The 12,646-nt window shown below is 46.3% G+C and overlaps 1 protein-coding gene across 1 annotated transcript in view; it reads left to right on the top strand.

The window, feature by feature from the left end:
- The window catches only part of BFSP2 (beaded filament structural protein 2), a 107,598-nt gene that overhangs the window by 23,207 nt on the left and 71,745 nt on the right, over nt 1-12,646 (top strand). The window contains exons 3-5 of the mRNA XM_056122045.1: nt 6,423-6,505; nt 7,638-7,794; nt 10,105-10,266. Of these exons, the coding sequence (XP_055978020.1) occupies nt 6,423-6,505; nt 7,638-7,794; nt 10,105-10,266 (402 nt within the window). The remainder of the gene's footprint in view (nt 1-6,422; nt 6,506-7,637; nt 7,795-10,104; nt 10,267-12,646) is intronic.

A 12,646-nucleotide genomic window follows, 5' to 3' on the forward strand; every position in this document is an offset into this window, starting at 1 on the left:
CAGTCGAGCATTCTAGAGGAAAGGACAGTTCAGATAGAGAAGGGAGCACCAAATAAAGGATGTTTGGAGGATCCTCCCAGGAGGGGAGATGCATGTCAAAAGTAGACTATGGACTGAACATGTTTGCCACTCAATGCCTCTTTTGCAGACCACAACACCCAAAAGGAGAGAGAGAACACAGGGGATTGCCCTGCCACAGAGGCGGGGGGGGGGGATGGGGGGATGGGGGTGGGGGGGGGATATTATCCTGGTGGTGGAAAATGGGCACTGGTGGAGGGATGGGTATCTGATCATTGTATAATCAAACCCAAGCACAAAAAATTGTAAATCTACAACTGTACCTCATGGTGTTTCACTAATAAAAAAAAAATTTTAAAAAAAAGAATATGTAGGAAGAGAGAGGGGAATGTGGGGACTACGCACAACAGGGGGATATTGGTGAAGAACGGGAGGAGTAGGTGGATTTGAGACATTGGGTGGGGGTAGAATTGACTAGACTTGGTGTTGTATAAGATGTCGGAGATGAAAAGAAGTGAGATGTCAAGACTGTGTCTCTGGTTAGATATGGTGCTGTTTATTGACATGGAAAAGAATAAGAGCTGAGGAAAGATTTGAGGGGGAAAATATATATAACATTCCACTTTGGAACATGTTATAAGTTTGAAATGTCTGAGAATCATCCAAGTAAGGAAGATAGGAAGGAGAGAGGGACATGCCAGCCTGGAGCTAGAGGGAAAGTTCTGGATGAGAGATACCCATGTAGAAATTATTAGCACAGATACTGGTGTCTACATACAGGGAACAGATCCCTTAGAGAGAACAAAGAACAACCTTCAAGCCTAATTCTCAGTACCAGGATAAGAGATAGAGAGAAGGGATCCAGAATATTTCTTATTCATTTATTGCCGAAACAGTGGTGCTAAGCATTCCTCCTAAACCTGAGAGTCCAGTAGACGTGAGAAAGGTTTCCAGCAACCCTTGCTCCAGCCTTGTCCCACCTGTACCCAGCTTCCAGGGGCCAGTCTTGCCCTCCTCCTCCCCATTTCTACAGCTGAAGCTTCAGAGGTGCCAATCTCTGACTTCAAACAAGGCCTGCAATGGGCTTTTGGCCCAGTGACAACCCTTTTGAAACTACTGCTGTCCTTATTTTTTTTTAATACTTTGTATGTCAGTCCCTCATCGACCACCACCACCTCCATTTATTCTAATAACTGCCTCCACAGTGAGGGGGACAGCAGGAAGGGATCAAATTCTCCTGGTTCAGTGACCAGAGCTTGTCAGAGAACGTGGGCAGGGATGCCTGAGAGGAAACTAATGAAGCGGAGAGGGCTGCATTCGGCTGGGCACAGTGCCAGGCTGCACACACGGTGCTTTCCCTGACAGTGACTGGCCGCCAAGCTGATTCATGGCCATCATTTACACACCACGATGTGCCAGGCCCCAGGTACAGTTAATTCTCACGGCAACCCAGAAGCTGGGATTGATGTTTCTGCTCACTGTGGACAAGAAACTAAATCTGAGATATTTGCCAAAGAAAGCGGCCTTAGCTGGTGAGTGGAAGAGAATAGAATCGGGCCTGGAGAGATCGTATAGCCAGTAAGACACTTGCCTAATGCAGTCCACCATGGTTTGTCCCCCAGAACCACACAGGGTTCTCCAAGCCCCGCCAGGAGTGATCCCTGAGCACTACTGAATCACTCCTCCCCCTGCCCCCAACACAAATGCACACTATACAACAGACCCGTCAGCCAAGTTCTCTATGAGTGGTGAGGGAGGGGCTGGTGCCTCTGGGTGGGTGTGGTGACTCAGACGCTGCAATAATCCCTGGAGATTAAAGAAGGCAGGAGCTCAACTCAAAACTGAGGCAGGGGCCAGAGAGACAGCAGAGCCACTAGGGCACCTTCCTTTCAGGCATCATAGATGTTCCCAAGCATCTCCAGGAGTGATTCCTGAGTGCAGTGCCAGGAGTAAACCCCGAGCATCACTAAAACTCAAACCCAAACAAAAAAAACCCCAAGGTAGCCTCCATTGTGTCTCCCCTCTCTCCCTCTGCTGCCCCACCATTCAAACCAGACATATCCATGCCCCACCTCCATTCTTTTTCTTTTTTTTTGCCTTTTTGGGTCATACCTGGCGATGCACAGGGGTTACTCCTGGCTCATGCACTCAGGAATTGCTCCTCAGGCGGTGCTCAGGGGACCATATGGGATGCTGGGAATGAACCCGGGTCAGCCGCGTGCAAGGCAAAGGTCCTACCCGCTATGCTATCACTCCAGCCCCAGCTCCATCCTTCTTAAAGGCGTCGACCACTTCCTCCATCCCAACCTCCATCAAAATGGCTATCACTTCCCAGGGCTCCTGGCTGATCCCTGGACTGACCTTTTAGTTCAGAAAGCCTCTCCGACATCTAAGCCTTCACCCCGGCAACCTCAGAAGTCAAAGGCACCACCCCCAAACAGAGCACAGCCACCCCACTCCTTCACCCACTCCCCAGCATCTTTAAGGCTTCTGCTGCATGGTCTGGCCTTTGCCTCCCCACTTCAACCACCTGTGATAACAGCACATTCCCCTACAGCTACACAGAAGAAACGAATGCCCACTATGGGCAGAAGGAATGAAGTCCAGGTATGAGAAATTATCCCTGCCACCCAATTTTGTGGAGAGTCGTGGAACTCAGGCTGGAGGGAGGAATTGTTCTTCACAGGAAAGGGAACTTGGTTCTAAATTTGCCCCGGTTTCAGGGCTGGAGCAATAGCACAGCGGGTAGGGCATTTGCCTTGCATGCAGCCGACCCGGGTTCGATTCCCAGCCTCCCATATGGTCCCCCAAGCACCGCCAGGAGTAATTCCTGAGTGCAGAGCCAGGAGTAACCCCTGAGTATTGCTGGGTGTGACCCAAAAGGCAAAAAAACAAAAACAAAAACAAAAAAAAATTAAATAAATTTGCCCCGGTTTTCCAGGTTGATTGCTTTCCCTCAGAAAAGAATTTCAGGGGAACCTGGGAATGCTGATGAAGGGACAGGGGTGAAGGGGTCGGTGATGGCACATTGTATGTCAAAAACCCAATGATGAACAACTGTGACTCATGGTGCTTAAATAAAATTTTTATAAAGAAAAGAATTTTGGGTAGGAAATAAATAGTAAAATAAGGTAAGTTTATTTCGGAAATGAGGAGAGGGAAAGTTTCATGTTCAATAGAGAGTTTCATGTTCTCCAAATTGGAGAGAGTCCAGAATGGATTTTGGAAGGAAGTAACATATGGATGTTTTCCATAATTGCCTTGGTCTGAAATTCTTTACACAAGTAGGAGTTAATCAGGCTTTTCCTGGGGGAAATCACTGGGCCTCTGCTGGTCCATTTCTGAGTTTGTTTGTTTAATTTTTGGGTCACACCTGGCGATGCACATCCTGGCTCACGCACTCAGGAATCACTCCTGGTGGTGCTCGGGGGACCATATGGGACGCTGGGAAACGAACCCGGGTCAGCAGCATGCAAGGCTAATGCCCTACCCGCTGTGCTATCGCTCCAGCCCCCACTCCTGAGTTCTTATTGCAGTCTTTCCCTCTGCTGTCCTGGCACCTCTTTCCCAATAGTCCCAGCCATCTCTTTTGGGGGTCCAGCCGTGCTCTGGGCCTGGAATTCTGAATCCAAAGGTTTTGTCTCGAAGGGTCTTTATCTCAAAGCTGGTTGAGGTTCCAGACAGCATTCTTTCCAATATACATCATCCAGAGCTTCCCAGCTCTCTGCCTGCAAGAAACCTGGTGTCTCTCCTGGCTGGTTTGCTGCAAAGGTATTGCTGCTGCAGCTCTAACCAGCTTCAGGTTCTCGTGGATGGTGAGTATGAATAGCATATTTATGTACAGAAGTACACCTCTGAGCTGATTCTCTGAAGGAATCAGCAGCAGCAGTAGAAGTCATTTCAGTAATAGTCCGCCAACAATAGCAACTACAATACCACCACAACCACAACTACAATAGCAACAGCAGACACACACACAACGGCCTGAGCGTGTGTTACTTCCTGTATCCCAGGCCCTTAGCCATTTCTGTCATCTGATTGGTTGTGGTTGAAAGAAGGATTTGTGGGTCCAATGAATTAAGATCATATATGTAAATGAATGAATGACACAAGAATTGCAAAAGTCAGGCATCTTGGTAATCTGCCCCCTCCCTCCCTCCTCACTTCCTGCCTAGCCACCTCTTTCTTTGTTAGTGCACAGCTCTCCTCCAATCAATCTTTCCCAAGTAGACAAAGACCTGCCAGTGAACCTAAGGAGGGTCCCTACTAGCAAATTTGCACTCCCTGTTCCCTCCAGGCTCTGGCACAGGATGGGAGCAGGCAAACCTGGGGCTGTCCCGTCCTGACAATCCCCCTCTGAGTCTTAAGGAGTCCAGAGCCCAATCGCATTTATGTGCAAATAGTTTAAAATGGTGACTTTCATCCTTTTAAGGTTTACAACCCCCCCACCCCTGCCCGGGGGGGGGGGGGGGGGGGGGCGGCTGGAGCGTTTGCCTTGCCAAGCGGCTAACCCTTGTTTCTATTCCCAGCATCCCATATGGTCCCCCGAGCACCGGAGGGAGTAATTCCTGAGTGCAAAGCTTGAAATAACCCCTTTGCATCTCCAGGTGTGACCCAAAAACAAAAACAAAAACAAACAAACAAAAAAAGTTTATTCCCCTGAAACTGAAAAGAAAGTCTTCCCTTATACTTAAACACGTATGTGTGTATGTATGAAGTTTCTCAGGTTAATGAGTTCTGGGGCGGTGGCTCAAAAAATTGAGCACATGGTTTGGACACAGGAGCCCTGGGTTCCATCCCTGGTGCCACTTGGTTCCCCCAGCACTGGCAGGAGCAAGCAATGCCCTGAAGCACCAAGTGAGCTCCCTAAACAAGCAAAAGCAGGTGAAAAAGAGAGCTAATTCCTACCCATTGGAGTCTGAAGGGTTTAGGAGCCAAGTAAAAGCTCTCCACATTTCCATAAAAACCCTGCATAAAAGCACAATACTTGTTTTCACTTGTCTGTTTTGAAATTATAGAGCTACGGTATCACACTAATGCAGTGTCCCTGGCCACGTGTGCCTACTTCAATGAACTAATTTAAATTCTTTTTAAAATAAAAATGTTTTATTTTTTTAACTGAATCATAGTGAGATACATAATTAACTAATTAAATTTAAGACACGAAATGTTGAGTTTCTCTTGGTGCTGCGGCTGCCATGCTGGGCAGCACGAAGTGACCAGCCTCATCATCACAGAAAGTTCCGTTGGGTAACACTCATCCCGAGATTTGTTTTGCAAGTCACCCATGACCAAAAAACATTAAGAGCCATCAAGTCAAGTCGGTGAAATTTCAGTTAAGAAGCCAGAAATTTTTTTGTGAAGTGACCAAAAGCTCATCACTATAGCAAAGCCTAAGAACAACTTCAGCCTGAATAAATATTTTGCCTCTAAAACCCAATTCTATCAGCAATGAAAGGAACCAGACTTTGTTTCATTTTTGTGTGTATATGTGTCCTCTCTCCCTGATGTTGGTGGACCCCACGGGTGACTTATGTGATGTGGAGAGGAGAAAGACGGTAACTTTCTCCCAATCTGCCTCTGCCACCTGGGACCCAGGGTTATCGCGTTCTTGTCTCACCTGGCAGAAAAGAACTTCAGGAGTGAAGTTAGGAATGAAGTTAATGAAGACAAGCAGTGAAGTTAGCAGATTTTATTTAGAGGTTTTTGAAGGAGAGGAGGAAGAGAAAGTGGGAGTGGAGAGTAACATGCTCAAGAGAGAACACAGGCTTCTTCAAGGGTGGAGAGAGCCCCTACACACATCCCAGCATTAGACATGAAAGCATGAAAGTGCACATCTCAAGAGGGAAGATGCAGGTGACACGTGTTCTCAGCCACAGGGGCGCAGGCAGCACATGGGCTCGGGCAGCTTACATGCTGCAAGGTGTTCTTATAGGGTTTTTCCAACCTGCCCCCATGTGGGGCTTACCTAGGTCAAAGTTCGTTGCTAAGGAGCTTGCTTAGTGGAGTAGGCCTGGGAGTGGTGATGGGCTTCTTTGAAATTTCTTTCTTGGACTTTTGTTCCTGCTATAGCTTCTGCTGGAGGGGGTCCAGCCTCCTCAGGCAACCGGTCTTATCAGGTCTTAGTTCCTGTTTTCTGCAAGGTTGTTCTTGCAACTTCAGAGCTACTACTTCCAGGAAATTTACTGCCATCGCCTTGAGAGGGGGCCTTCCCTACGTGCCTGCCTGCCTACATCATCCCCACATGCCTTCTTAGAGAAAGGCACGTGAATTCCAAATGCATTTGCTGTAAGAAAGGTGCTCTGAGTCTGCAGCGACTCAGTGCCCAGCTCCAGTCCCAGGAGAACAAGGAAAGACTTGCCAATGACCATGTATGTCTCCTTTGGTATTTTTGATCATTCTAGGTGGCTGAGGCGGTCCTGGAAAATGCCCAGCTCATGCTGCAGATGGAGAATACCCAGGCAGGCGCAGAGGACTTGAAAGAGAGGTAAGAGTTTGCAGGCTGGGGCTAGCCCTTCTGCACCCCAGGCTCCTGGGCTAATGGGTAAATGACAAAAATAACTCTAACTATGTATCTATTGACTCATGGAGGATTGGAGGGATACCTAGGGCCTTGCAGAACCCAGAGCTAAGATGAGCGGGACTAGACCCCCAACAGCTCAGTAATTTTTCCTAGAATCACTTGGCATGGAGTAGGGGTGAGCAAAGCTAAGAGGACACAGATTTCTGTACCCACCCTCAGAATTTCTGGTTCAGGAGGTGTGGGGTGAGAAGTTTCTATCCCTAACAAGTCCCAATGAACCGCTATGCTGCGGTCCTGGGCCCCATTTTTGTGGTTTTGAGCAACAGTTCTCAGACCTGGCTGCATGTCAGAGTCACCAAAATGCAGTGTGCAACCACAAGCACGAATGCGGGGGCTGGCCCCAGATTCAGTGTTTCTGAAGATCGCTGGGAGATCTTGCTGAGCATCCAGTGTTGAGATCTACTTCCTGCCTGGTCTCAGTACAATGCTTCCCCCAAAGTGTACATGGCTACTAGAACTTTCTAAATGGCATAAGAATAAATATTTTGTTTTTAATAGCTATTTATTTATTGGGGTTTTTTGGGAGGGAAGGGAGAGGAGGGCGAGTCACACCTGGTGGTGTTCAGGGCTTACTCCTGGCTATGCTCAGGGGACCATAAGCAGGGACAGATCGAACGAGGGTTGGCCACATAAAAGCAAAGCGTTAGAATACATGTTTTGCAAGCAGGAATCCTAGGTTCAACCCCCAGCGCCCATAGTTCCACGAAGACCACTGGGAACAACCCTTGAGCACCACGGGATGTCCCACCCCAAACAGGAACCTCAATAACACCTGGGCTCCTGGAGAACTTCCCCATCCTGCTCTGTTGCCAGTGCCCCAGGAGGCTGAGACCCTGCTCACCATGTTATTGGAAGTCTCGCTCTCATTTTACAAAATGTGTAACAGTTGCACCACCTGTGCTCTCAAAGCTGTTAACAGTGACCTTTCACATCCATTGTCTAACTGCCACATAATTGACCTGTTGGTACATTAAACAGCAGGGTTTTTTTTTCTTTCCGATTGCCAGCTCTGCTGATTAAGTTCCTTTATTTGCAGATATGAAAGGGAGCAATCATTTCGAAAATCAGCAGAAGAGGAAATTAGCTCTCTGTATAAAGTCATTGATGAAGCTAATTTGACAAAAATGGATCTGGAGAGTCAAATAGAAAGCCTGAAAGAAGACCTTGACAATCTGTCTAGGAGCTATGAAGAGGTAGGCGGGCTTGGGTGGCTCTGGATGGCCTGCAGGCCCAGAGGCCCTCAACTGTCAGCGCTGCGATGCCCCTTCTTAGCCTCTGCATAGTCCTTGTCACAAGGGAAATACAGTGAAATCCTTCCAAGACTGGGTAGGGGAATCTGGTTACCCCAGAGTCTCAGTCAATTGGCATTAGGACCCTAGATGGGACCCTAGGTGTCAACTGACACCTAGATGGGAAGAGGTCCCAAGAAATAGTGGTGAGTGTTGGGTCGCTGACTGAGCTGCACACACACACACACACACACACACACACACACACACACACACACACCATGTCCCCCCCGCCCCCCCACGGCATTCTCAGTGATGTTTTCCCACACTGTCAAGGACAAAGAAAGAATCTGAAGGGTGTTTCCGGCTGTGCCTTACACACTGTTTCATGTGATAAGTTTGGATGACTGAGGACAAGACCAAAGGGCCCCAACCGCCTGCAGAAACCACACGCAGGTCACTCACTTTCCCTCCGAGTGCTGACAGGCTTTCAGCTGAAAAGTCAAAACCCATGCAATAATCTTCACTTGCCAGGAAGTTCCTTCTTTTGTCTAACCATAAACAAACTGAGAACAAATGAATCTATTTTCTCCTCCTCTTCTTAGCTAATATCCCACTTTAACCCCTTGTTAAAAAAATTTGGGCCACAACAGCAGTGCTCAGGGCTTCCTCCTCACTTGGACTCAGGGGTCATTCTTGGTGATATTTGGAGACCCTGTGTTGAGGATCGAACCAGGTCAGTTGTGTACAAGGCAAGCTCCTTAACGGCTCTGTACTATATTTCTGGCCCTATGACTTAAACAAATTATTTTTATTTGTAGTTAGGTAAAATGTTACAATAGTATTAATGTGTTTTTTGTTGCTGTTGTTTTTGCTTTTTGGGTCATACCCAGCGATGCTCAGGAATCACTACTGGCAGTGCTGGGGAGACCATATGGGATGCTGGGGATCGAACCCGGGTCAGCTGAGTGCAAGGCAAACGCCCTACCCACTGCACTATCGCTCCGGCCCCAATGTTTTTGGTTTTGATGTACAGTTATTATATCTACACCATCTCCATCTCCAAAGTGCCCTAATCCTGTCAGTGACCTTTTGTCACATCTAGTCTGCCACTCCTCCCTGCTGACCCCCACTGCTCGGTAATCTGAACGCAAAATCTAAAGTGAAGGGATGGTCATTGTTTCATACCATCCACTCCTTATTTTTCTTTTCTATATGCCAGAGACAAGTCCTGGCATATACTGTCCTTCTCCCTCTAACTCATTTCACTTGGCACAATACCCATCAATGTCATCTCAGTTGTAGCTAACTGCAAGATTCCATTTTGTGTTGTAGCTGAGTATTGACTCAGTGCTAATACTGAGGCAAATAGAATTTGACTATATATATATACACACATATATATGTACATATATACATATATAGTCAAATAGAGTTTTACTGTTACAGATAAGGCTTGCACATATATTATATAATGCATGCATGTATTATATGTATATGCATATATACCCATCATATGCATATGCATATATACCCGTATTGCTCCAAGGCCCATATGTGGTGTCCGTTATTGAAACCAAGTCAACCACATGCAAGGCATACCTTACCAGCTGTACTATTTCTCCGGCCCCTCTGTTCTTTTGGATATATATCATTCTTGCTATTATGAGGTAATATCTCATTGTCATTTTGATTTGCATAATAACTCAAAATGAACACTTTTTCTTATGCCTACTGGCCATCTGTATGTTCTTCTCAGGAAGGTATTTATTCATCTCCTCTTCCCATCCTCTGATGTGTTATTTTATTGTTGTCATTGAGATTTGTGTATTATATATCTTGGATATTAGTTCTTTATCTGATGTATCCCAACTGCAACCCTTGAGAGACACCAAAGTTATCTTTAAGTCAGTTCTAGCCTACTCTGACATTATGAAATTTATAGATTTCATCTTGCGTGACATTATGAAATTTATAAATTTCACCTTGTTGCTTGCAGTGTGTAATTCTTAGTTATTCAGCCTGATGATCACTTTGGGTGGGTCTGGGCTTAGGAAGACAAGCTTAGAATGCATTCTTGAGAAGAGAGAACCTGGTTCTTTTGCCAGGAAGAGGATCAGGAAAGACTTTGTCAGTCTCTCTGAATCCCCGTGGCCATCAGTAGAAGAATGACAAACTTGAGTATTTCGCAGAGAGCTGGCTTCCGCCAGTGAGAACTCTGTGCTTTTCTCCACTCCGCTGTAGCTCACCTAATCTCCGCATTGTCAATTCCAGGATGTGAAAGTGCTCTGCAAGCAGTTGGCAGGGTCTGGTCTAGAACAAATGGACATTCCCCTCAGCAGTGGTCTGGATGACATCCTTGAGGCAATCAGAATTCACTTGGAGAGAGACATGGAAAAGAACCAGGTGGAGGCAGGAGCCTTCCTCCGTGCCAAGGTAGGAGGCAGAGCCTGCACCCGCCATCTGTCCTGGGCAAAAGGAGACAAGAGAAGAGACAGAAAAATAGTGTGCAAAAGAGGAAATGCGACTGTTTCCATCTCATTAGGCACCAAAGAAAGACAATTAAAATTATATTTTACTTACCTATCTAAAATCAAAAACAAAAATTATTTTCATGGTTGTCATATGTGTGAATTAGGTTCTGTCCTATATTCTTTTTTTTTTTTCATTTTATTTTATTTATCTCTTTCAAGATTTATTCAGGAGTCTCTGGATCAAGGCTGGTAGTTGTGCTTATATGGCGGCAGTGAGATGTGGGAGTGGGGGTTTCCGGAAGTACAGAGAAGTGGGAGGAGGTTGCCCATCCCAATTCTGAGAAGTCCTGGAGTTTGCAGCCAAAAATGAACCTGTGTACCTGAAATTTTGGACAGATTAGGGTCTATATGACGCTCACCTGAGGTGGTAGAGTCTGGCCAAAGGCATGGCGGTGGCTTTGGGGTATGGGTGTGGCTGCTGGGGCTTTGGTTGGGCAGATGTCCTGTACTCCTTTTTTTTTTCTTTTTGGGTCACACCTGCTGATCCTCAGGGGTTACTGGCATGCTCAGGGGACTGTATGGGATGCTGGAAAGCGAACCTGGTTCATCCACGTATAAGGCAAACACCCTACCAGCTGTGCTATCACTCCAACTCTGTCCTATACTCTTTTTTTGTTTTGTTTTGTTTTGTTTTGTTTTCTTTCTGGGTCACACCTGGCGATGCACAGGGGTTACTCCTGGCTCTGCACTCAGGAGTTACTCCTGGCGGTGCTCAGGGGACCATATGGGATGCTGGGAATCGAACCCGGGTTGGCTGCATGCAAGGCAAATCCTATCCGCCGTGCTATTTCTCCAGCCCTCCTCCCCCCGCCCCCATACTCTTGACGATCACAAACTAACACAATGAACTGAGCACCTTTAATGCTCCAGCTTGCCATTTGAATAATCTGCCATTCTAGCCCTAAGAAATCATTGAGAATACAAATAAGGTTTACATCCAAATAAACTCACTAAAACATTCATTGTAGGAGCAAAAACGTTTGTGAGGAAAATATGCAAATGTTTCCTAGTAGAAAAACAATTAATTTACAACCTAACCGTTATTAGAAATGGTATTCATGAATCACTTTGAACAACATGGAAAATATTTATGCTAAAAACTAAAATGGGGAAAGTGGAGTACAGAATTATATCGACCATAGGTTAACAAAATTTTTTATAAAGGATCAGATAGTAAATAGCTGCTTTTCCTGGGTGATTACTACTATTAAGCTCTACCACTGTGTGTAAAAGCAGCTCTGAGTGGTAGATAGCAAATGAGAATGGCTGCATTCCAATAAAATATAAATTATGTATGTGCCAGAGAGGTAGTATAGCAGGTAGGTCACTCGTCTTGCTTAAAACCGACCCTGGTTCGATCCCTGCTACCACATGGTCCCTGAGCCTCACTAGGAATAATTCCTGAGCACAGAACCAAGATTAAGCCATGAGTACAACCTGTATGTGCCCCCACCCTCCAAAAAAACATTCTTTACAAAAAACAGAATGTCAGGGGATCTTGCTCTCAGGCTACAATTAGCCCATGTGGGTATATACAGTGGGATAAAGCATTCAAACAAAGAAATTCATAATCAAGAAAAGATTGGAAAGAAGCATTAAAATATTAGTGCTGGGGGGCTGGAGCACAGCCGGTAAGGCGTTTGCCTTGCACGCAGCCAACATGCCCAACACAGGTTCGATTCCCAGCATCCCATATGGGCCCCCGAGCACCGCCAGGAGCAATTCCTGAGTGAATGAGCCAGGAGTAACTCCTGAGCATCACTGGGTGTGACCCAAAAAGCAAAAAAAAAAAAAATAGTGCTGGGGGATGGAACAATAGCACCGTGGGTAGGGCTTTTGCCTTCACGCAGCCGACCCAGGTTCGATTCCCAGCATCCCATATGGTCCCCCGAGCACTGCCAGGAGTAATTCCTGAGTGAAAGAGCCAGGAGTAACTCCTGTGCATCTCCAGGTGTGACCAAAAAGAAAAAAAAATAGTGCTGTTCACTGTTATTGTCCTTGAGTAATGAATAATGTACTTGACACTTTGCTTTTTTCGGGGGGGGGTCACACCTGGCGATGTACAGGGGTTACTCCTGGCTCTGTACTCAGGAGTTACTCCTGGCGGTGTTCAGGGGACCATATGGGATGTTGGGAATCGAACCCAGGTCGACCGCGTGTAAGGCAGACGCCCTACCTGCTGTGCTATCTCTCCAGCCCCCTGTACTTGACACTTTGATATAATTTTTTTTCTTCTTATTTCTCAAGTTTTGCTTAAGTACTATGAATTATATTCATGGACG

The sequence above is a fragment of the Sorex fumeus genome, unplaced genomic scaffold (genome assembly GCF_029834395.1).
Source record: "Sorex fumeus unplaced genomic scaffold, SorFum_2.1 ptg000044l, whole genome shotgun sequence".
In the NCBI taxonomy this organism is placed as follows: Eukaryota; Metazoa; Chordata; class Mammalia; order Eulipotyphla; family Soricidae; genus Sorex; species Sorex fumeus.